We start from the raw sequence: 27,558 nt of genomic DNA on the forward strand, positions 1-27,558 counted from the left end.
AATGTTAAAGGTGACCTCTGGCCCATTTAATCATAGCTTATGTACAATATAAGGTTGCCATTCCCCCAAATAATTTAACAAATAATTATTCCATTATGTTAATATATTTGGTGAAAAGTCCCCCAACTGATGTACAATATAAGGTGTTCTCTGGGAAAACTGTTGTCCCCTACTGATGTACAATATAAAGTGATCTGTCCCCCGAACATATGTAGAATTAAAGGTGACCTCTGAGTCCCCTACTATGTCCCAAAGTTTTTATTTTTTTTTGGTTTACTGATTTTGTGACACAAAAAGGTGACCTCTGGTCCCCCTACTATAGCTAATGTAAATATAAAATAATTTGGTCCCCCAACTGATGTACAATATAAGGTGACTCCTGGTCCCCCTATTCATGTACAATATATTAAAAATAACAAACACACACTGATGTTCAACTTTTAAAATTGGTCCCCTTACTGTTGTCCCCTACTGATGTACAATATAAGGTGTTCTCTGGTCCCCTTACTGTTGTCCCCTACTGAAGTACAATATAAGGCTCTGTTACTGTTGATGGTTTTCCTACATATGTAGAATTACAAGGTCTGAGTTTCCATAATGTACACATATATTGCAATGGGTCCCCCTACTAAATGTAGAGTATAAGGTGACTCTGGTCAGCCTGATGTCCCCTTCAGATGTACATTTTTTCTGGTCAACCTAATGATGTATTATATAATGTGACACACTGGTCCCTTTACTGATGTACAATATTGTGTGTCTGGTCCTCCTACTGATGTACAATATAAGGTGTCCTCTGGTCCCCCTACTGATGTAAATTTAAGGTGTCCTCTGGTTGATGTAAATTTAAGGTGGACTTCTTGGTGGTCCCCCTACTGATGTACAATATAAGGTTGCCTCTGTATCCCCATAGGATGTAGAACAGAAGATGACACCTGGTCTTATTAACTTTTTGTTACTTCTGGTATCAGCATAAAGATTATGGGAACAAGCGGAAGTATTATATTGTACATCAATAAGGATTTCATACTTCACAAATTATAGTATATGAATAAGACAAAGGTAATCTTATGTTATACATTGTTACGATGTGGCTGAAAGTTGTAAGTAGAGAATAATTTAAAATCATGGTATGTGTAGAATTATTTTTTAAATCCTCTCCAAAAAACAGTTGCGACACTAATTTTTTTAAAATTGGAAAAAATTCACAATTTCTCTGAGATTCTCTAAATGCTTAATTGGAATTTGGAGGATAGGTCAACTTGCTTGTCTTTAAATACAGTATATGTATCCCAAAAAGAAAAACAATTGGTGCATTTTTAAATTTTTATTTCTTTTTTTTAATATATTTCATGAATTTGATGTGTTAATTCCAGGGAAAGGGGATAACTTCACAATTTGCAGCCCAAAACTTCTGAAATACAGGGGGTACATTAATTATTTGTAAAATAAATAAAATCAGAGGTTTACTAAAAAATGTTAAAGTGATGAGGTCGCCCATTCAATCATGACCTCATAAGGAAGAAGAAGGAGACATTAAATAATTTAACAAATGATTATTCCATCATGTTAAAGGATCGGTGAAAAGTCCGAGCGAAATTAAGAGGTAGGGGTGGTAAGGGAAAACATCTTCCTCCAGACACCCTACTTTTTAGTAGATCTGCGAAAATTCAGAGACTTGACGTCGTTTACTCTGAGTCGCATACTATTAGTAAGGATATCAGAGGTTAGGCACTGTGTTATATAGATACTTAGTAACCTTACATGGAATAAAATCATAGGGGAGACCACAGGTCACCTAACGTAATCCATAAATGTTAAACGCTTTTATCATATATCGTATAAAATTGCAGTTAATGTTGCTCAGCACCCACCCTCCACCCCCTCTATCTTTTTTAATACCCATCAGATGGTTATTCCTTTTAAAAAGTTGTTTGTTTTACACTGTAAAGGCTTCACAGTATTACGATTTATTCTATTTTCACTTTACGTATGCAACGCACTACATTTTGTAGCGGAGTAAACAGGCCCGATAGTCGTGAACTGAGCAGGGGACCTAAGGTTCCTAGTTTTAAATTAACCCCCCTTCTTCTGAAATTGACTAGCCCATCTGTTTTTCCGGTGACATTTAAATTCAGTTTTTGCCACCAGGTAGAACTTGTAATAGTCATCCCGCATCCATTTTTCTTGAAGGTAATCGATCCTTGTCCTGTGAAATTAACGCATGGATTCGAACTTACAGAAGATTGATATGATGGAGTTTGCAAGTAAACATCAACACCACATAGTATTCTCCTATCAACGTCAAAACAACCAACGGGAACTGTAACTGTGAATTCGATGGCAATTGTTTCTCCTTCTACGACTTCATAAGCATACTTTGAAGGCTATTGGAAAATAAAATATTATGCATGATATTAAAAAGTCTGAAGTCTAATTGTAAAACAAATTAAAATAATCCAGTATGGAATAGCAAGCAATTCAGAAAATTCAGCGAATTTAAAATATGTATTGTAGTTTCTATGTGTGTTTATCTACGCTGTTGGGATGTCTACCCTTTCTGAAGACCTAACTCTTATCATATACTTTATTGCATGATTTATTTATGAAGTTTTACGTTTCTTTGCAGCTGTAAATTTATCTTACGTCTCGGTCTTTATTCTAACAAAGCAGAATCTCAGAAATTCGAAGGTGTTAAGAAATTAAGAGTGTAATAAAGAATGTAAACTTTATTGAAAATACGACCAACTTGAGGCCAAAACAAGTAGCAAAACCCAGTTCTCTGATTTAACTGGTTTATTAATATTAATTCAGATTTCCTTATACAATCATGCATATGATATAGATTTATAATTCTAGACCTTGTGTATCCTGGGAATTTAGATCTCTGATCAAAAAATTATTATTATTATTATGTCGCCCCGAACGAAGTCGGGGGCGACATATAGCGATTGTACGCATGTTTTTGTTCTCCATGCTGTTTCTCTAAGATGACTGGGACAATCTGTCTGAAACTTTCCTCAAATGACGATCACTGGTTGTAGTTGTGTTGTGTGGTCATTCAGTTTCAAAATGGCTACCGTAACCGTAGAAACCTGCAAAAAGCGTCGAATTTCGTCCGCGAGTGTTCTCTCTGGTCCCTTGGACATTCGTCATCACATTTTATTGTTGTAATGATTAGTATTTGTAATTGTGCTCATTGCATTTAAAAATAACAAATTGTCAATAGTTGTCATGGAAACAGGGAAAAAGTGAAAATTCTTTAACTTTGATTTTTAAATCAAAGTACTGAAAGGACTGATACGAGTTGATGGTTGTTCAAGCTTAGCTAATGGGTATTGTATAGTGACGAAAAAAAATGAATGGACATTCGTCATGACATTTTATTGTTGTAATGATTAGTATCTGTAATTGTGCTCATTGCATTTAAAAATAACAAATTGTCAATAGTTGTCATGGAAACAGGGGAAAAGTGAAAATTCTTTTACTTTGATTTTTAAATCAAAGTACTGAAAGGATTGATACGAGCTGATGGTTGTTTAAGCTTAGCTAATGGGTATTGTTTTAGTGACGAAAAAAAATGAAAGTCTTGTCCAGTTCGGGGCGACATAAGCTATTGCTTGCAATAGCAGACTTTCTAGTTATTATTATTATTATTACATTTTTAGTGAACATCATTCTTCATAATCGTTGATTTTTTTTTTGGTATACTTTTGATCCAATCTTCCATATTTTCACAGCGATTCTGCGATTCACAACTTGGTTCCTATAATATTACTTAATTAGAAGAAATTAAACCAAAAAGTTTAAAGCTCATTTCCTCAAAATTAGGGAAATTGGAAAATTTTCAAATTAAAACAAAAACTGTGTAATGAAAGTGAAAAAAGAAGAATAAAACCTGTGTGACTCAGATGAACTGTAAACTTAATCAAATGACATAATAAAACTAAGAAAAAATTCTCTATTTATCAAAATAAAAAAAAATACTAAAAATGGTCACATAAATTGAATGGTATTGAGGTTTATGATCGAATTGATTAGGGAATTTCTTTTTGTTAATAATGTACCAGGGCTGTCCGAAAGTTATTGAGACATTGTGTATATTTAGCTTTCTAATGAACGTATTTCGGTGAAAAATTTGCATATTTGTTTGACATACACATATTTTACAAATATTAAATATTTTCTACACAATGGTACAAAAATGTGTCAATAGAAGGGGAACCCGGAGCAGTCACGAAATCAGATATTGAAAATATGTAGCACCAACGTTCCAACTCTACTTGGACCCATAATAAAAGCGAAAATAATTCAGTTTATTTGTGTAATGTTTCAGCTTTATTTCAAATTCATGTTGTGCAACTTTGTTAAAATTTTGAAGAAAAAAATACCGTGATAATAAGAAAGTTAAGCGCGGCAAAGAAATCTGCTAACAACGACAAAATGGATTTTAACGTCAAGGGCGGAGCAGCCATCATATCTAAAATTTTGTGTAGTGCAATGTAGAACTCTTTTCCAGACTGAACGACCTGCTAAACAATATAACAACGAAAAAAAAATTGTGTTATGGTTTGTTATTTCATTGTTATACATTTTTTTTTTACAATTAATTCAACAACAGTAAAGTTAAAAGCTTTTGACGACAACCAGTTATTACGTACGGTGTTAATATCGTTGACACGCGTTGCATAAATCGGCAATGCATGATTATAAGTCATCCTTTGCCACAAATAAAAAGTTTACACTGGGGTAGCAACAGCATATATTTTTAAAGAATACTACTAGTTTAAGAAAAAAAGACTTTGATTATTGTAATGTTGTATGTAATAACAAAGAAGGAAGAATATTTAACGCTTCCCGATCGTTTAACATGCGAAACTATCTCCTGTTGACGTGACGTTAGATGACGGAGCGATGCTGCTCCGGGTCGATAGACATGTGCATGTTTATTGTTTCACCGAAACTTATCTAATTATAATAGGAATTAGAAATTTTGCATAAGTGTTTTATTCGTTCTTTATAAAATGTTGATGAATTTTCATGAAATTATCCCTGTCCTTTAAGGAGTAAATGTAATTGTCTCAATAATTTCCGAACAGCCCTTGTATATAAATACATTTAATGTATATCGTTTTTGTTTCTGTAAGCTTGAAATTAAAGACGTATATGATAAACTCTGACAAAAATGTTAAAGCTAAATAATATTTTACTGATTTTAACTACAGCTTAAATATAACTTATCATATAATTTACTATGAAACCTTACTTCTGAACGGTTTTTTTTTTTTTTTGAGATTTTAAAACCTAAAATTTCAAAGTAGGTCAACATTAGGAAACATTAGGAAAGGGAAATCCTAATTTGATGTACAAGCAATTTTTCATTTCTTTTATGATAAATGTACATGTATGAATTGGAAAATTCAAATGCATGTAACAATCTGAAATCTATAGTAAAGAATGGATTTGCTAGGGAAATCTGTGATTTTTTATAGTGAAACCATATACACTGAACCAAACTTCTAAGTGTTCACCTATGGAATGCCATATACGACAGCCAACTGCTTACTGCCAACTGTCAGCTGCTTACTGCCAACTGCCACACATATTTGAATAAATTTTCAAAGGTTCAAAATTAACGGGAAATTGAAATTTATTTTTAAAATAACACCCCTGTGAATCAACAACAAATCCTTTTTTTCAGTCTTTATCCTTTCCAAAGATTGTGTTGTCTTATGTAGGGGGGATTAAAAACAGGAAAATAGTCATTTTATAAAATAACAAATAAAAAATAATATACTTTATCAATCTCATATGTTGAATTTTACATTAATAAAAACATACGATGAGATTAAGGAGTCATTTATTTATTTTCACTAGTATTTGAAGATCTGATGATATCTTCAGTCTGATTTCAATTGATAAAATCTACCCCTTATTGAAGGAGTTAAACATAAGAGCAATTAACTTTTTGTCGATGGTTTTTAGAATAAGTACTTAAAACTGACCTTGGAACCCCCCCCCCCCCCCCCCCCCCCCGAAAACGCGGATCTGTATTAAGTTATTTTGTATGAGATGTCGTAGATATGAAGATATGGAGCATAACCCACCCACACCGCAAAAATAATTTTTCACGTTTACGAAAGGAATTTACGTTATTTTTCTTGTCAAAAAATTTCTGAGTTCGATTTATTTTTATTGGGGTGGATCCCTCCTGTATGGAATGCCATATACGACAGCCAACTGCTTACTGCCAACTGCTGACTGCTTACTGCCAACTGTCAGCTGCTTACTGCCAACTGCCACACAGATTTGAATAAATTTTATTTTTATATTGATATTTATGTAAATTTAAAAAAAGGCCCGGATCTATAGCACATTTTTTCCAAGAGGGTCACTCTGGTAAAATAAAAAGATCCAATCCAGAAATTTCTTGACAAGAAAAAATACGTAAAGTCCCTTCCAAAATGTGAAAATTTATTTCGGCCGTGGAGAGGGGGTTCTTATGCGTCATACCTTCATGTGTATGACATTTTTCATACCAACTTAACACGAATCCACATTTTCGGTTGGGGGGGGGGGGGTTCTAAGGTCCCTTTTAGTTGATTTATTTTATACATTAAATAACTTTTAGTTGGTTTAGTTTGTTCATTAAATGACTTTACAAATTTCAGAGGGGTGTTCCGGACCCCTCTCTCTAGATCTATGCATGTAAAACATATTTTATTTGTACAAACAAAGAGATATAAATGTTTGATCGGCGTTTTCTAAGTGGAGGGTCCAAGGTCAGTTATACCGGTAGTTCGTTTAGTTTATTTAACGTATGACTGTACAAATTTTAAATCCCCCCCCCCCCCCCCGATCTATGCATGTGAAACATTTAACACACAGAGGTATACATCTTTAAATTGAGGAAATTTTTTTAACTATAGAATGTAATGGGAAACGGAAATTTATTTTCAAAACATTTTTCTCTGCGAAACGTCAAATCTTTTTTATTATTATTCTCTCTTCAAAGGTTTTGTTGTCTCCTGGGGAGGGGGGGGGGGGCTTCTTTAAAGATTAAAAGCAGAAAATAGTCATTTTATTACCTATTTCAAATATGAAAACAAATAAAAAAAATAAACAATGTACTTTATCAACCGCATATATTGAATATTACATAAGATAAAACATTGGTCATTTTATTCAAATTATTCAATTTTACCGGGGTGACCCCGTTGGAAAAAATGTCCTGGATCCGTGCCTTTTTTTCCCCTTTTTTTGTGAAAATTCATATAAATATCACTACAAATATAAAATTTATTCAAATATGTGTGGCAGTTGGCAGTAAGCAGCTGACAGTTGGCAGTAAGCAGTCAGCAGTTGGCAGTAAGCAGTTGGCTGTCGTATATGGCATTCCATACTCCTGGAAAAAATCCTGGATCCATGTTTTTTTTCATTTTGATTTTTTTTTTTTTTTTTTTTTTTTGACAATTCACATAAATATCAACGAAAATATGAAAATTTATTCAAATATGTGTGGCAGTTGGCGGTAAGCATCTGACAGTTGGCACTAAGCAGTAAGCAGTTGGCTGTCGTATATGGCATTCCATAGTTCACCTAATATTTTCTAAAAAGTTTTAAAAAGCAGATGCATACAACAAATAATTTTTTAAATTCATGATTAATGATGCATATTTCTGTTCGATGTTGCGTAAATTTCATGTAAGCATCTCGTCGGAATTTAAGCAAAGGGTCAAGGTAACCTCAAAATAAAAATTCACATTAAATAATTTCTATGGAGTAAGACAAGCACTCGCTCTAATTACTGCGAGACAACCTTTACTGTTGGATACCAAGTATCCCTGAAGAGGAGATTGACCCATCTGCTGCCATAGGCTGCCACATCTACTGCATGGATCTTTATAAACCGTTAAAATGTGTGGAGAAAGAGGTGCTTTGACATTCCTTACTGTATAAAAATCACAAATGTGTTAAAATGGATTCAGATCCGGGTTTTGGCAATGCATCATCACACAGATGCCTTTTGGTCAATAACCTTGGACGATTGACACGTAAGTGCAACGCTTTAAGGATATTTCAGACTATTTCAAATGACATATAAGACTGCCACGAGCACCAATTTCTTATCATTTCTTAATATTGAATTTGATTCTTTAAATGTTTCTACAATTTTTTTTCAGAACAATGTAACAATATTTTGACCTGGTCATGAATCTTGGCCTCATTCGAAGATCCAGATCACTTCCAGTTTGATAAAGATTGTCCCAAGCTTCCAAATTGTGACAAGTTGGCAGTGAAAATGACGCAAAACCCATTGAACTATGTGTTTACATGAGTTTTTATTCTGGTTGTTAATTTTTGAAAGTAATATCAAGGACAAATAAACACTTAAATATAAAAAGCGAGTAAAATGTGGTGCAAAGATGATCAAGATATCAATATTTCAACGGCTCTCCCTCCGTTCTCAATGGTCATTTTGCCAATGTATTTTTTATTTAAACTAGTTTTTAAAAAGTGATTAATGGTAAAAAAAAAAGATGCTGATTACACAAAGCACGTGCTGCAAAGTACAAATTTATTGTTTTTAAGATTGTCACAGTTTATTAGTTTTCATCGGTGATAATCGATTTTCTTTCAATAATTATTGAGGAGACTCATTGGTTATAATAATATGAAAATTCTTCCCATTCTGTCATGTAGTTTTATATAAATACATTTATCAGAGTGAACACTTGAAAGTTTTTTACGTGTTTACTAAAGTTATATTTTATGTTATGCAACATATGCAAGGGAATAAAAAAAGAGGACATTAATGTCATTTTTTGCAATAATATCTCTAAAAATCCTGCAACTCACAAATATTCCGGCCCGGAATTCCTTACTGTGATTATAATGACCAGGAACCCCTCCATTTTCGTCTCTAACCCTCAATGAACACTTGACCTTTAACAAAATAACGAAATTTAAAAAAAAATTCAATATTACAACATGAATTATATTAAATATACGCTTGCATTATTAATAAAATAGCAGGTTGTGTTGTTTCACAATCTATCCCAATAAACGATAATTTCCTTATATTTGAATTTTTTTAGGAAGCTAAAATAAAGTAAGTGCTTTATTGCACGGGTAGATTTTGTCACCTCAGTTGAAATTAACTAGAAATTGCCATTGAAAATCAAAACTTTTGTTATCAATATTTATAGGAAACGCGAAACAAACACACATGGCTGACCTTGTAATTGAAGAATTAATCAAACAGCATCGCCCGCAGTGTGCAAAAGCAAACACATGTGTCACTTTTCTCTGGTGAGTCAGATATACTTACAAATGTACTCGTGCACTCTATTCGCCATGCGAGTACAACTTACCACCATGTTCATGCTGTGCCTGTGTACCCAGTCTTTTGGGTAGAGCCAACTCCTGTTGTCTTGATAGGGACGAGATTCTACCACCTTAACCTCTTCATTATTGATATACCAATAGGTGTCGTACCAATGAGGGTCCCCAGAGGGCTCTGAATAAAGACACTTGAACACGGCCGCTACAGGTCTTCTAGTATTATTTAGATCAATGTATTCTAGCGATACATTTACTGTTGGATTCGTGTTAACGGGATTATAGGCTGAAATAAGAAAAATTATTAAAACATTTTCTCCATATGTTTCAATAAATTTAAAAATAAAATAGCTTTGGCAAGTGTTCTAATTTATGCCATCGCAATCGAAGATTCGGTGACAAATAGATACGCCGCCTATCTGTCTGCTTATCTGTTTGTCCGCAAAAAAATTAAAACTTGCTGGTAACTTTTGATCAGATGGAGAAGAAAAGGTCTTTCCCGACCTTTCCCTTTCCCATAACTTTTGATAGAATGTTGCTAAGCCTGCCATATTTCAATTGTGTATTTCATTGGATAAGACCTTTGCTCATTTATTTTTTTTTTTTTTTGCTTTCTGACCTTCATCCAAATGAATGGTAGAACCTAGGCTTTCATTTAAAAGATATGTATTTCCTTTGGCTTGAACTCTTGCACATGACCTTGGAAATTAACCTACTTTGAAAAACTTTGAAAAATAAGTTTAGGAAATAGAAAAAATTATATTTGTACTCTAGAAGTTGTCCTATAACAAGTATTATATATGTGAAGAATGGAATCCCTAACGTGAATCATTCAAAAGTTTTAATCTTGTAAAATCTTGTTATTTGCTTGGGTCAGAAAACTAAGGTCAAGATATCAAATATATTGGTACATATACATTTAGAAACGCCATATAACAAAGAATACTTGAAAATTCTACAATTTTACAAAGATTGCGCTAAAATATAAAAATCAAATCTTCAGTCATTCAAAACTTTAAACTATGCAGAAAAATCACAGATGTTAACATATACGTACATACAGACGGAAAGAGCTTCAACTATATACAATGTAGCAATGAATGTTTTATTGCGGAGACATAGAAATTTCACTTGAAGCAAAATTTAAGAGTGTGAATGAATTACCATAAGATACTCTTTATCAAAACTTCTACAAATATTACTTACGCTCACAAGGAGTGAAGAAAGAATGAGACGTTTGACCTGCGGGACACCTGCTTTCCTCTCCTTGAAGTATACATTAACAAAACTACATTTAAAATCAGATCATTTATTATTGAAACGTTTGAAAGTGTACACACTAGTACATTCTGTAAATCAGTAATCAAATGTAATGACTTGATCGTTTCATTCAAAATAGAAATTCATACCACTGTCAAGGTAAGGTAGTACATTTTAATCAGTTGTTAACAAAGGAACTGTAGTAGTGGTCAGGTACCTATGCAATATCCTGTCGAAGCCTGAGGAGACGGCACCAAAAAGTAAACTCGGTAATGTCCACAGCTCTTCATCTTAATTGTTAAATTCTTTCCACAAGTATTTTCTAGTCCCACAATACAAGCTGTTCTTGTTACCTCCCCGTCAGTATCTGATGAGATGTTTCCTTAGAATGAATTTTGTAAGAAATTTGTTTACACTCGTTATTTCAATGTTTTCAGATGTTCTTATTTAACTTCTTGAATTATGATGCCTTGATGACATATATGCGTATTAAATTTTTCACTGCAGTATATGAAAAAAGTGAAGAAAACAAACAGTAATCGATCTCAAAACAAAATGCCCATGGTCTACAAAGCTCACAGTAGTACATGTATCTTTGCTCCTGCCGATTTGGATCAGTTTTTTTATCAACCAAAATATTTTTTCATCTTTTGTGGCCCCATCACAAAGGACCCGTGATTTGAACGGAGATGAATTCTCGTCTCCATTTCAAATTTCAACATTAACATGAATCATCATGGACTTACTTTTGTGAAGTTTCGAAGATTTTTTCCCTATACTAGTATAATTCCCATTAAACCCTCACCATACCCCTGGGGGATTAATCAAACGATATGGAGTCTAACCTTTTTTCAGAAATCCTCCACATAGTTTCAGATTTTCTGATCCCTTAGTTTTTTGGAAGAAGATTTTGAAATGTTTTTAATATAAATTTCAATGTTAAACTACGATTCACTACAGTGGACGCACTTTACCCTTAAGACACCCATTTAAAAGCTTATACAGACCAATGGGCAGAAAGTCAAGCAAACGGATGGACGCCAGACACCAGGTAATCTGAAAAGCTCACTTGAGTGCTTCAACTAAGGTGAACAGTGAAATTTTTGAGGTGGGATCATATACCTAGGAGAAATACGCATCGTCGAAGTCGAACAGAAACAAACACCATCAGCCCCATGCTTTGATCGGGTAGGCGGAAAACTATTGAAATAACGACCACTATTGAAATAATTATTTTAATAGTGGTTAAGAGTGCATTTCATTAACAAACATAGTATGCAACCGCTTTTGAAATACGACCACTATTGAAATAATTGTTTCAATAGTGGTTGAGAGAGCATTTCACTAACAAACATAGTATGCAACCTTTATTGAAATATGACCACTATTGAAGTTATTATTTCAATAGTTGTTGAGAGTTAATTTCAGTACCAAACATAGATTGCAACCACCATTAAAATAATGTTGATTTGAAATAAAGTTTTCAATAGTTTTGAGAAATATCTCTTTAGCATAGAGAAATAAATAATTTTCCGAATAAATAGCAGAAGGACTTGCCATTCTTCTCCATGTCAAGTAAAGTTAAGAATCTCACTGTTTGCTTAATATCTACAAGTGCCAAATAAAGGTTTATGTTTGAAGTCATTTGCCAGTGTAAGGTAACGTCTCATATGAGTGGAGTGGAGTCTATTATTTTACATATTTTTTCTACAACTTATGCGGCAAATTAAATTTGAATACTAGTAGCCTTGCAGAGTGCGTAATTGATGAGTTCATACATAGATATTTCATGAACAGGAAATGTTTTCAAATCAAATTTTCTCTCATTAAATGTTCAGCTTAATTTGCAGTTACGTACGTTTAATTTAATTAAGGGATGTTTTTAAGTTTTGTGTGACAAAGACATATCACAAGCATATTCCATGAAGCGCGCTAGCTTGCTGCCATATTTTGTTGCATTTTCTAACGCCACTGTAGCCTTATTGTGACGGTACGTTAGCGCACGTTTCTCTGCGCGAAAATAGTATTCAAATCAATTTCACTGTTAGCTTACTAGAAAAACACAGCAAATGTAAAGATATAAAATATGTGCGTAAAAGGCATGCTTTTAATCATTGTTCATTATTGTAATATCAGTTTATACCTTGCATCCATATAGGAAATACAGTTCCACATTGACCTATGTTGGGTGCAAATGTCACCATATCATTTCCTGCACCACCACTATCAAATCGATACCATCCTGCAGCTAGGAAGTTGTCACTAATACTTATATCTCCTGGCTGCAGCATATATCCACTTGATCTTCTGTACTGGTCACGTAGCAATGTATAAGATGAGCACGGGTCTAAAAAAAATAGCAAATACACTGCAGAATTTTAAAATGCGTTTAAATTGTTACATTGTTCTAACAGAGCGGTCGAGTGGATTCCTGAAAAATTTTACACCATTGGTAAATGAAAAAAAAATCTCTGGGTAATAAAGTCATACACTTACAAATTGATTTTTTTATATCAAAAATGGATGAAATATTTCGCTTGAAACAGTCCTAGACCTCAGAGTACTTTATCACAAGTTATCATGGTTTAAAACTACGTAAACCATCTCAGTTTTATTGTTCAAAGCCATGATTAAATTTTCTTTTTTGTTTTAAAAGTTTATTTTGTTTCATCAATTATATGTTTAGTTTTCAGAAATCCATTCCACCGCTCTGTTAGAACAATTGGACAATTTTTTAAACGCATTTTTGATTTCTACAAATTTCATACAAAACCTGCAATGTACATGTACAACAAAGTCATAATACTCTGGCTTTGACCAATTGAATTTTATAATTGCTGTAAAAACCGTCTTCTCCAAAGATCGAAGATTCAGGATTCAAATACTTAAAACTTAATGATTATTTTATCATTGAAAAAACATAAAGGATTGCTTGAGTCGAAAAAATATTATTTTTTTATCTTAATAAGGTTCATTGATTTGATATTAATTGAAACGGTTTCTCAAAGATATGTACAATTTAAGATATAGTTCAAGTAACAGAAACAACGGAATATTTGAGGACGTATAAGAAAACTGTTTTCATGACGTTGTTTTAATGCAATATGAAAGTAAAGTTCAGTTCTCAAGCTCATTCATAAGGTCATAAAACAATACAAATCAGTGCAAAAAGTACAAATAAAAATAAATTGGGTCTCAGAAGAAGTGGAATTTAGGTGCCATGGAGCAGTAAGCAGCCCTTTATGGAAAATTCCATGTACTATTAAGCCCTAACAACTTGTAATAAAAACGTCAGCCAACATTTGACTTATTGATACTGTATATGTACTTTAAATTTAAGATTGAATTCTGCATCACATAAATTAGAAAAAAGGTATTCTTAAATGCATATTGTATATTTTGGGAGCAATAAGTACACATAGGCAAAAGGAACCAAGCTTTGCAAACTGTTATTGTTTGAAATGTTTATACCGATGATTCTTGTAAATCATCGTTCATTGTTTTGAATAAAAAAAATTATCATTCAATTTTACATGTAAGATGGAAATGTACAAACTTTTTATAGAGGCATTTAAACGGATGTATCCCCGAACATTTTAGGCTGAGGAGCTTGCACATACATATACTAAGCAAATACATAAACAGTGATAATATATGTAAAAGAATGTGTATTGTTCTATTTATTTTTTATTTTAAAAAATAAAAAAATAAAAAGAACAATACACATTCTTTTACGATAAGAACAATACACATTCTTTTACATACATTATCACTATTCATGTATTTGCTTAAGATATGTATATGCAAGCTCCTCAGCCTAAAATGTTTGGGGATACATCCGTTTAATCATTGTCAAAATTAAATAGTTTTGCACATATGAGTCAATGTGCACTTTATTAAGACTGTGACAGATCGGGCTCGGGATGCTAGCTGAATTACGTCACCAGGACTTTATCGTAATGCGATACGATAGCGGCCAAGGGTAGTCCGGGTGATCATCACTATATAAAAGAGCGTTCTGCTGAAAGCTGGCAGTTGCCAGTCGGAGCTCATAGCGAAAGGCTCACTACAGCGAAGTATGGTAAAGCAGTAAGCAGTAATAGCAGTAAGGCAGACTTACGGTGACATAGCATACGGTGTCTAGTATACTGGATTCAATTAAACTTAGTATTCGAGGTTTAATAAAGTATAAATACTTTACTCGAGGCTATTATTTTTTTTAAAGATCTGTCTGTGTATAGGACAGAAACCAGCAGACCCGTACCTGTCCGAGTACAGGACACATCCCGGCTTGAGACCCATCCAGGACACAGATCTATACACATTAGTTGTTTTCGTTATGTTAAGGATAGGAAATCCTAATAATATATGTATATATTGACTCGTTTGCTTTTCATATACACTATGTCATCTTTCATATCTAATCATTTGTTTTAATTAGTGATCTATCTCGTGTTTACATAATCATTTGTTTAATTCATTTACTTGATTAAGGATCTAAACCTAAATAAACGGACCCATACACGTTACAAAAATTGGCGGCAGCGTCAGGATTTGGGTTAGATCCAATTTGTTAATTACATTTTATGATAATTGATAATTTACTGTTATTTTCACAATGTCAAGTTTACACGACATAACACTGATAGAAAGACAAATAGAAAATCTGAATAGGGAGATAGAGCAGTCTATGCGAATAATAGGTCTACAGGAAAATGCTACCAGTGTCCCAAGACGCATACAACAAACAAGGACGAGTACTCCGTTTACAAGACGGACAGATAGGTTGCTTGAAAATGCAAGTACTGAGGATGTATGCACATGTGATGAGACTGATGATAGGTCTGGAGACCGAGGACAGCATTCAGCACATGGCACAAATACTCATCCGGCGACAGATACAAATCGGAATAGATCAAGGCCAAGGAATTTTATTAAACCTGCGACTTATGATGGTTCCAGTATGTGGAATGACTATTTGTCTCATTTGGAGTCTGTTTGTCTCTTAAGGGGTTATATTTAGCTGCGTCTCTTAGAGGGCTAGCACAAAGTGTGCTGGGTAATCAGCCCAGGGATGAGAGACAGAACTATGGAAAATTAGTCAAATGCTTACAGGATCGGTTTGCCCCACTGAACCAAACAGAGCTGTATCGGACTCAGCTCAGAGAAAGGAGACAAAAACCATCAGAGAGTTTTCCAGAGATGGGCCAAGATATACGGAGGCTAGTGAACCTAGCCTATCCCACAGCACCGGATGACGTACGTGAGATCCTTGCCACAGAACAGTTTTTAGACGGACTGCATAATGCGGAAATGCGTCTTAAGATCAAACAGTCAAGACCTAGCAGTTTTAATGATGCCATACAGAGAGCTGTTGAGCTCGAGGCTTTTTATAAAGCAGAAAGTCGTCGCACCGAGGGTGTCAGAAGCATGGATCACGACAAGCATGGATCTAGTCAGGGATCAAAGATAGATAAATTCATAGAGACCATGGAGAAAAATATGCAATATCTTCAAAGGGAGATAAAAGACATGAAACAATGGAAGTTTCAAATGCAAAGGAATGGACGCGATACAAGGCAGACGAGAGATGAAATTAAGAAAACAACAGGAAATGGTATTAGTACTCGAATATGTTACAAATGCGGTTCTGACAAACACCTGAAAAGAGATTGTCCCATACTTAAAGATACAACCTCTCCCCCAGAACCTAGACAGAAAATGAGAGGCATGACTGAGAATAAGTCAGATGACCGGACCCAAGCCAGAACACAACAGACTGATGAACACTCTAGAATTGTTCATTCTATCAAGGAATCAGGGGCTTATGTGACTGCCAAAGTATGTGGGATGGATATCTATCTACTCGTTGACACAGGTGCCACTGTTTCCTTATTATCGAAAGTATGCTATGAAAACATACAAAGAGACAACCATTCCTTAAAGAAAGTAGACAGGGATGTCCTGTCAGCCAATGGATCCTGTGTAGAGATACACATGTATATGGTAAAACATCTATAGAACTCGTGCTAAATGGAACAACTCTGAAGCATGAGATGATAGTGGCGGATCTATCTGTAGATGGAATTCTTGGTTTAGATTTTCTTGTCAAGTATGAAGCTATCATAAATATGCGTACACACAAGGTTGAGATCTCAGGGATAGAACATCCAATTCAGCTGGAGGGTACAGCACGAGAGTACAAGATTGCTTTGGTCAATAGAATAGTTGTACCTCCAAGATCCGAAATAATGACGGAGGGCAAGACATGCGCAGGGCCAGATGGGGGATATCCTGTGAATATAGGGCTCGTAGAACCATCTGAAAAATTCCGAAAATCGGATTCCGCTATGATAGCCAGAACCCTGGTAAGACGCCAGGAGGCAGTGCCCCTACGAATTATGAATCTGTCATCCACAGATAAGACTCTACAGCCAGGAACTGTTGTGGGTAAATTGTCTCCAGTTAATGAGATTGTATCATTATCGTCTTCCAGCCATGATAAGAGCAGTAGCAAGGAAATGCCAGAACATTTAAAGGAATTGTTTGATAGAAGCACTATGAATCTTGGGAGTAATGAAAGAGACAAGGCCAGAAGTTTACTTACAGTATTAGGTACTCAAATTTGTTTTCTGTGACTGATGAAGATGTTGGTCGAACCTCTATGGTTAAGCACAAGATAGATACAGGTTCTCATCCAGCTATCAAACAGGCACCAAGGCGTCTACCTTTCCACATGCAGGAAGAAGTTCAAGAGCATGTCACCGATATGCTTAAAAGAGGTATTATTGAGCCGTCCAAGAGTCATCAGCGATAGTCTTGGTGAAGAAGAAAGACGGATCCAAAAGGTTCTGTGTGGATTATAGGCGCCTGAACAGTGTCACCATCAAAGACGCCTATCCCCTTCCCCGGATCGATGAGTCGCTTAATCAGCTGAAGGGAGCGAAGTGGTTCAGTACTCTAGACCTGAATGCTGGATACTGGCAGGTGGAGCTAGATCCAAGCGATAAGCATAAGACGGCGTTTGCAACTAGACAAGGGTTTTACGAGTTCAATGTGATGCTGTTCGGGCTCTGTAATGCCCCGGCTACGTTTGAACGTCTTATGGAGACTGTTTTGTCAGGACCACAATGGCAGATATGCCTCATCTATTTGGATGATGTCATTGTATATGGGAAAACTTTCAACGAGATGGTACATAATCTAGAACAGGTCTCTGAGAAGTTGCAGTCAGCTGGTTTGAAGCTAAAGGCCAGGAAATGTACTTTGTTTGCAAAACAAGTGAAATATCTGGGTCATGTCATTACGGAGAATGGGGTAGAGACAGATCCAGAGAAAGTTGAATCTGTTAGGCAATGGCCAGAGCCAGTAAATAAGACTCAAGTTCGTTCCTTCCTCGGCCTCTGTAGCTATTATCGAAAATTCATTGCAAACTTTGCTGATATAGCTCGACCGCTTCATAAACTGACAGAGGCATCAGTTGTCTTCAAATGGTCAGAGGAATGTCAAATAGCATTTGATGTCCTAAAAACCAAGTTGACCACAGCACCTATCCTTACTCATCCAGACTTCAGTTTACCCTTTATCTTGGATACCGATGCAAGTCAAAATGCGATCGGAGCAGCCCTGTCTCAGATTCAGAATGGACAGGAAAGGGTAGTCGCTTACGCCAGCAAAGTTCTAAGTAAATCGGAGAGAAGGTACTGTGTGACCAGGAAGGAGCTCCTGGCAGTAGTGATGTTTATAAAGCACTTTAGACATTTCTTGTATGGACGTTAATTTTTAGTCAGAACAGATCACAGTTCTCTTCGATGGTTGCTAAGGTTCAAGGATCCAGAAGGCCAGTTAGCTCGATGGCTAGAGGTGATATCGGCATACGATATGGAAATCGAGCATAGGGCTGGTAGAATCCATGGCAATGCAGATGGGCTAAGTAGACTCCCATGTGTCCAATGCGGATATTTTGATGATTGGGAAAAAGAAGATTTGCATGGAGAACAATCACATGCAAGGGTATAACAGGATGAGATCAAAGACAATGGGACAGATGAATCAAATGACTTGGTAAATATACAGGATGGAAGTCGGGATATAAGACTTGTTAAAAATTGGATGGAGGAGGGGCAGCGTCCAGACTACAGTGAAATTACTGCTGAGAGTTATATGGTCAAATCATTGTGGGCTCAGTGGAGTAAATTGGCATTGAAGGATAACTTGCTATGTCGTATGTGGGAGCTTGAGGAAAGCAATGACACGACATATCAGATTGTTATGCCACTCTCTCAGAGAAGGTTTATTTTACAACAGATGCATGACTCTAAAACATCTGGTCATCTAGGGGTGACCAAAACCCTGAACAAGATCAGACAAAGTTACTACTGGCCGGGACTGCAAAGCGATGTAAGAGGTTATGTTGCTAGATGCGACATATGTGCCCGGAGGAAGGCTCCACTTAAAACAAAGCGAGGACCTATGCAACCTTTGCAAGTGGGTTACCCAATGGAAAGGATAGCCACAGATATCCTCGGGGAATTTCCGATCACAGGAAAGGGGAATCGCTACATACTTGTAGTCTCGGATTATTTCAGTAAATGGACGGAGGCCTTTCCAATGCCCAACATGGAGGCTCAGACAGTTGCGAAACTGATCGTAGAGGAAGTTATCTGTAGGTTTGGAGTTCCTGTATCCATCCACTCCGACCAAGGGCGTCAAGTCTTTTGTTTAGCGAGGTATGCAAGCACTTACAGATCCGAAAGACAAGAACCACACCATACCATCCTCAGTCTGATGGTATGGTGGAACGGTTCAATAAGACGTTAGCCACCATGCTGAGTAGTTATGTCAGCGAGAATCATCGGGATTGGGATGAGAACATACCTTTTGTGATGATGGCATACCGGGCGGCACAGCATGAATCAACCGGATACACGCAAAACATGCTGATGCTTGGCAGATAAACTGCCACCCCTCTGGACATCATATATGATATGCCCGCATCCTGGAAACAAGTACCGAGTCATGAATGGGTTTGGATTCTGACTGATCGAATGGAAAGGGCTCACAATTTGGTGAGAAAACAGTTAGAAGGAGCTATCCTTCGACAGAAACATTATCATGACATGAAGATGTCTTATGAACAATTCAAAGTTGGAGCCCAATTATATGTTTATTTTCCCCAAAGGAAAACTGGGTGCTCACCTAAGCTAACTTCATATTGGAGAGGACCTTTTAAGGTTCTGGCAAAAGTCTCTGAGGTCCTATATAAGGTGAATTGTGGACGCAATGGAAAGGATCAGATAATTCATTGCGACAGGATGAAAAGGTGCAGAGATCAAGTTCTCCAAGGCGAAGATCCAGTCCTAGGACTCGAAAGTTCAGAGCTGGGGACAAGTGATTCTTCAAATGTTCAGATAGATCAAGAGGATCAGGATGATGACTTTGGGTCATCTAACAGAAACATTGAAGTCACGGATGAATTAGTTGGTGATCGCAGACCCAGACGCAAAAGACGTGCCCCAACTTACCTTCAAGATTATGTCCAGGACTAGGACATGACTATATGTTTTTCTTTAAGTCTTGAATTAAACATACAAAACTATGCGTGAATTGGCTTACAGAGTACTTATAACTCTGCTATTATTTAAGTTGTTTTGCTCTTTGCTATGAAAAAAATGTTGATACCATTTGCATTGATGTATTGTCATGTGTCTTTGTAGTGAAATCATGGTTAATACAAAGGTGACACCGAGAAAATCTGAAGAGATATGTCCGGTGTGTTTTACTGAATTGGACGGGAAAGATGCCTGGGCTGCTCACGTGTTGAAGTGTGCTGGCAGCATGTTGGTGTGCGAGAAATGTCATGTATCCTTTAAGAAGAAGGAATATTTGGTGAAGCACATGAAGTTGAAACATGCAGAAAGCGATCATGCGTCTAAAGAGCCAGAGCATGATGAAGCAGGTCCAAGTAGTCCAGTCCAGAATAACAGCGACAGCTGGAGGAACCTCCCAAAGAAAAGGATCCTGAACCCCCAACTAAAACCACTAGTTTGCTGACATGACGCATATTCAGAAAACGGACCGCACCTAGCCCATTACCTACTGCACGGAAAGTAGTCTGCAGATCTGAAGTTGATCCAGAACCTGATGCTGAGGAGATTGTGGATAGGGGGATGCAGACCGATTCCCATGCAAACATTACAGTTGATCAGGGGACCAAGACGGCAGGTTTTAGAATGCGGGTGAAAGAGGTTACAGTCACCAAGTTTCATGAAAATGGTAGGAGTGTGGAGAAAATTGTGGAAAGAGAAGAATTTTATAATATGTAAATTTTTTTATTTATGCTGTTTCCGACGAAGTTTATAAGACAGATAGTCTTTCAAGATAATCAAGATCATAACTTTCATTCTATGTATATATATCATGTTTTCTTCATTAAAACATTTATCATCATGATATATCATCATTTCATTACTTTCTTTTGTCATGCGAGGACAATGGGTGATGTGACAGATCGGGCTCGGGATGCTAGCTGAATTACGTCACCCGGACTTTATCGTAATGCGATACGATAGCGGCCAAGGGTAGTCCGGGTGATCATCACTATATAAAAGAGCGTTCTGCTGAAAGCTGGCAGTTGCCAGTCGGAGCTCATAGCGAAAGGCTCACTACAGCGAGGTACGGTAAAGCAGTAAGCAGTAATAGCAGTAAGGCAGACTTACGGTGACATAGCATACGGTGTCTAGTATACTGGATTCAATTAAACTTAGTATTCGAGGTTTTAATAAAGTATAAATACTTTACTTGAGGCTATTATTTTTTTAAAGATCTGTCTGTGTATAGGACAGAAACCAACAGACCCGTACCTGTCCGAGTACAGGACACATCCCGGCTTGAGACCCATCCAGGACACAGATCTATACACATTAGTTGTTTTTGTTATGTTAAGGATAGGAAATCCTAATAATATATGTATATATTGACTCGTTTGCTTTTCATATACGCTCTGTCATCTTTCATATCTAATCATTTGTTTTAATTAGTGATCTATCGCGTGTTTACATAATCATTTGTTTAATTCATTTACTTGATTAAGGATCTAAACCTAAATAAACGGACCCATACACGTTACAAGACATTTGTTGGAATTGTCTATAAGCATGGAAATCCTTGTATAATTCAGTCAATCAGTCCATTATTCGCTAAGGTTAAGTATGATGCGATCCAAAACGTTTTGAAAGTCATACCTCAAGGTGAAGCGTTTAGGTTCTTAAGGAATTTAAGACAGTAGATTAGATAACAATAAACTTTGCTAATTTTCTTGTTTGAAACACTATTTGATTTTTATTACATTGTACCAACAATTTTGCCCATATGATTTCACCACGCTTAAGGTTGTTTATATATGTCTAGTGGAACCGCAACTAGATGCAAATCAATAAATCATTGACGTTTAAGGGGAAAAAAAACCACACCATACATTGGACGAAAAATTACAAGTCTTAAGAAAAGATGATACAAACATTTTTTGTTAAGAGGAGACCTAATATCAATGCAATTTTTTGAGAAAAAATGGATATTTCTATGATTTTTTTCTCATTAGACTTGGAGAATGAAAAACCTTTCAAATTTCTCCCTATAAAAGTACCCAACAAGAGTTAAAATTGTTTAATCCTCATTCATTTACCCTCTTTTTTTCTTAAAGATGTTTCTAAAGGAGCACATAGTGCAATAACTTGTTATATTTTCTTGCATTTGACAAATAACATTTGGAAAATATGTCAAATCGTGACGTGGTATTAAGTTTCCTCCAAAGAAAAAAAGTACATTGTTTGTATCATCTGTCTTTAAGTTACATGTAATAACGAACCTGCTGATGAAAACTTTATGAGAATAAATGCTGTGAAGATACAAGTATTGAAAATCATCTCCTCTCCTGAAAATTCAAAACGAAATCAGCATTCAAACTTAGCAAATAATTTTAAAATCCTACAAAAATCATAATTTATTTTAAAAATACCTTTAAATTGATTGTATCAAAGAATTATTTAATATTTAGACATTGTGATTCCAATAAACTGGCGTAGAAAAGTCTTCTTAAAAAGAATTAACAATTAAAATACGCTTGTAGAAATGGAGCCAAAAAATGTTCAGAGAGTGAAAACATAAAAAAAAACATTGCTATTTTCAAACTGACTTAGAGTAGATTTATAATATATATCTTAAATAAAAGAAATTATTTTACTATTTTTACTTACCTTGTGTTTTTTAGTTTGCCATATGTGCAGAATACTAAATTCAAAACATTATCAAACCTACCGTGAAGTAACAAATTATAAAATGTCAACTGAAGATATGTTATGCAATAAGCATTGACTGTTCTTATAAGCTGTTTCTATACATAAAAAAAATGCATTCTAGTTATAAACCAATCTTCACAATCGTTTTATAAACCAAATAAACTTTACCTCTACTTCCACATGTTCTTTATATTTTTCTATTCAACCACTGGGTGAAAAGACCTTCTAAATTGCCTCAAGGTCTAGACTGTATTTTTTTTAGCAATTCTCTTCAGAACTTTAAATACTTGCCGTTTCCACTCGATTAAATGTTTTGAAAAATATCACGCATAGAGATTTTTAGATTAAGATTTTTATCCTTCATCTCTTATAAAAAAGTCATGAGGGAAAAACTTTTTTCTCTCGAAAAAGGAAGGATATGGAGATAACGAACAGTATTCAATCTCGAAGTCCATAAAACAATACAAAATAAGAGCAGAGCAAACACGGACCCCCGAAACATCAGAGATGGGATCAGGTGCCATGGAGGAGTGAGTATCCCCTGCCGACCGGTCACACCCGCCGTGTGCTCCTTGTCATGGTCAGGAAATAACGGGAAGATCCGTCGTCAATTTAGTGTATAAATAATGGACTAACAATTGGTATGAAAAAGTCAGCATTTGACTCAATGATAGACTGTATTTGCTGACAAGGTCATTGTATCGACCATAGAACTTACGAAATGATGACTTTAAACGAGACTGCCGAAATCATTATTCACTCTGTAAAACAATCTATCTTTTAGCTAAAAGCTGACAAAATTTTTTCATACAAATTGACCATTATTTGCACACTGAATATATTTGCGATGGATTTTCCCGTCATTTTCGATCATTACTACTAGCACACAGTAGACGTCACCGGTTGACAGGGAAAACTCACTCCTCCATGTCACTTGATTCCAACTGTGCTCTTGATTTTTATTGTGTGAATGGACTTTTAAGCTGAAAAAATTTTGTTACATGTATCTCCATATATTTCATTCAAATGAATTTTGAGAGTTTTAATGTCTATTATAGGAAGGATTGGTATACTATACAAGACAGGAGTATACAAGGTTTAAATTTAAAAAAAAATTCAAAATAAATCTTGAAATTAAGTTCTTTCCGAGCAATAAAAAATCAAATCACAATATACTTCTTAAGGTAGTCCAATCTTCAGTTCATTAAATTCGTAGTTAAGTTAAAATGCTCACAAAAATATCTCTGAATACTCTGTAGTTATTAAAATTAACTAATAGTATTACTTCAGTTTATCATTATAGTTCATCATCTTATAGAGAAATATTTATCGAATCCGCCTTACATATGCAGGAAAAAAATCATCAGCTATGTATTTTCTATAATATTAATCAACAAATATTTACGTTAAAAACTATAATCATCAAGACATTTTGCATGCATTTTATACTTATCATGAAAAGGGGCTTCCATTTCCTTTTTTTTTTTTTTAAATGCTTTTCTATGATATTGAGGTCGAGGTATCCAAATCTTTCTAATTTTGAATTATGTTATTTATTTTGTGAATTTGTGGGGGGGGGGGGGGGGGGGGGGGGGGGCAAATGTCAACTTTTTACAAGACCCTTTCTAAGACTTCAATGAACCTTGATTCATATAAGGATGCATATGAAGTTGGCATATTTAACGAATAAAAGTACAGAATGAAAACGTCTTATTTAGATAAAACGAATCTTCTAGCCTAAGATTCCACTGCTTATTAGCATGAAATAAATTAAAAGTGATCGCTGATATCTTACAATTATAATGAGAGGACACCATTTTTTGTATCAATTACCAATAAAAATAAATGAAACTGAAGTAACGAAATACGTATTCAAAACATAAAATTCTCCTGAATGCCTAGATACCATTTTTTTGTCCTAATATTATATTTCTCGATTTGAAATTGCAAAGCTGATGCTTTTCTTTGCATTTCCTGCAGATATCTTAGTAAATTTTCTTTTTACAATGAAGAATATGCAGGAAAATGACGAATGTATAAATCAAATGCCTTAAGTTAATAAAAATTACGTTTAGATTCAGAGATATTTGCAACTATATATTAACTTCTTATTTTTAGAACCTCGGGATCGGACAAACATACATGATTTTCTAAGCTATATTATTCCTTTGGGAATTCTGATTTGTGGGATTTTTCATTCTTCGAGGAATAAACCCTTTAACAGCCCAAAAAATTAATTGAATTCACAGAACATATACGCTGAACTCAGCCTAGCCTGCTCCCCTATATTAAAATAAGTTGGAAGACGTTTTCACCATATGCAGTTGACAGCGGGATATTATTATGTAAATAAGAAAAGTTTGTTATACAATTTTAGTGGGAAGTGTGGTTGACTCTTATATCATTTATAATCAGTAAAACGTCTGAATTAAAAATAGATATATTGCCGACTCTGTTGTGCCTTTTACCTCCAGATTATTGTGAGAAATTAATTTGTCATAATAATAGAAATAACTAGTATTTAAAGCTGAACACGACTCGTAAATAGGCATACGCCATTTTCCCATTTTCGATATCATTATCTACGATACCAATCGCAACTTCTCGGGCCTTTTCGACTAGCGGAAAAACGACCTCGAATGTACTAGGAAGACGCCATGACAACTCCCCCTTTTCACGATCTTTGAAATAAATGCATGGAGACCTCTCATATGTGGAATATGGAGTTTAAAACTTTATTCAATGTAATGATATTACCTAAAATATACTATAGAAGGAACTTCTATCTCCGTCTATCCTATATTTAATTAAACAGGAAATGTATAAATTTTTAACATCCGGTGATGTTAATACATTCGAGGTTGTTTTTCCGACCTCTGACGGATGATGCGATTGCTACGATACATCAACACAAGGGTATACTCCTCAGATTCGTCACACCTGACTTCTCTATTGTCACGGGTATCAGAGTGGAATGGCAACCCTTGTTGGTGTTGGTTATCTTGCATTACCTTTGTTTACATTTAATTGCAGTTACGTGTATCTGTAATTCTTTGTATACTACACTGACCTGTACAAGTACGAGTAATTTTAAGTTTCTTTGGTATCTTTACTATCTTACTTTCCTCCATTAGACGAAGTATTACGTTATTATTGTCGCTGCCGTGTGCTGTACAACTGTACTTCCGTCTACGCCGTTGTCGACTGATTACATTGAACAGTGACAAAGTCCTAACCTTTATATAAGGGTCTGCAGGTATAGCGATTCTCCGAACAAAAATGGCGCACACATTCCTTTTACGAATCGTGTTCAGCTTTTATTAAAAATATCAAAAGAGAAGTCACGATATTTGTTTTCCTCTTTAATACAAATTATAGATTTGCTTCATATTAAAATATACACAGCTAGCTCGGTCATTAAAGAATCACTATTAGAGCACATCGGAATTCCAACAGGTTGACTAAGCCATCGACAAAAATGTTGTTGCAAATTTCTTTCATCGAGTCAGATTAAAAATACACTACACCTGAACATTTTAATTTTTCCTTCAATTTTTCAACGTTAAAGAAAAAAAATTAACATAATATACATATTGAGGTCAGACGAGACGTTCCTCAAAATCTGTTTTGTATACCTTCGTAATGTATGAAAAATATTCAAAATTTTGATAACATTCTTATTTCTACACCAGTTTTTAAACGTTTTTAAAAAATCCAAACACTTAAACATTTGAAATTGGAAAATTATTTTTCGTCCCCAAAGGATTATATAAGAAAAACTACCCCTGGTATCTTGCAGAAATGCCTGGTAAGGTACCTCAATTTTTTGTGAGTAAACATGTTTAAGTAGTAATACTTCAATGACACACTCTTGGAAAATTTTATATATTATTAAGGAATGTCTCGTCTGTCCTTAACATACCTATATACTTTTTAAAACATTACTACATGTACTAATAATTCTATGCATTATATATTTACCAAACATAACAACAATGTTGTTTGTGGACTTATCATTTTTGTCTGAAACACCAATGTAGACCGATCAGCAGCGATCCAGGTCTGAATTTACTCAATTTAATGATCAGAAAATAAATAAAAAAAAAATAAAGGATCTGTTAAAGAGTATCATTATATTTATTCATTATTTTATTAGAGATAAGAGTTAGGCACCTTTCCCTATTATAGAGAGAATGGCAGTGTCCATGTTTTGCTATGTGAAACCCTGAATATGTGTCGGATCAAAGGTAAAATAGGAGAAGCACAATGACACTATGTATCAAAGAATCTGTGAACGTTTCATTAAAATTTTCATTCAAGGGTATAAGAGGAGTTGCGGATTAAAGATGGGTACCCCAAAGCGGAACATAGGAATGTACAGACGGACGGACGGACGGACGGACGGACATCTAGATCGCTATATACCATCCCACTTTTCAACCGGTGGTAAAATAATCACTAATCAGTTTCTATTCATTGAATGTAAACAAGTAAAACCATTGCAATATATATGAAGCAACATCTAACATAAGACTCCAGTTAAACTTTTTCATACTGGTTCCCCTTTACTATACAAGCTATTATACATGTTCAACGAAATTTTGAGAAAAATAGTTATGAATAATTAAAAATGATTAACCGTGTCCAAAGATTTGAGGAA

At 35.0% G+C, this 27,558-nt stretch overlaps 1 protein-coding gene across 1 annotated transcript; it reads right to left on the reverse strand.

Annotated features, from left to right (window-relative positions):
- Nucleotides 1–2,006: 2,006 nt before the first annotated feature.
- Nucleotides 2,007–22,932, reverse strand: LOC134268875 (uncharacterized; the record flags this gene model as incomplete). The annotated part of the gene is made up of 8 exons (XM_062751119.1): nt 22,853–22,932; nt 22,469–22,531; nt 12,746–12,949; nt 10,820–10,984; nt 10,549–10,608; nt 9,375–9,628; nt 8,860–8,946; nt 2,007–2,387 (listed from the first exon to the last, which is right to left on the reverse strand). Coding segments are annotated over exons 2-8 (1,209 nt in total), but the record flags the coding sequence as incomplete, so codon positions are not given.
- Between the last annotated feature and the right edge of the window lie 4,626 nt (nt 22,933–27,558).

Source organism: Saccostrea cucullata, unplaced genomic scaffold (genome assembly GCF_032062105.1).
Source record: "Saccostrea cucullata isolate Sc308-1 unplaced genomic scaffold, CSIRO_AGI_Scuc_v1 ctg1373, whole genome shotgun sequence".
NCBI classification, from domain to species: domain Eukaryota; kingdom Metazoa; phylum Mollusca; class Bivalvia; order Ostreida; family Ostreidae; genus Saccostrea; species Saccostrea cuccullata.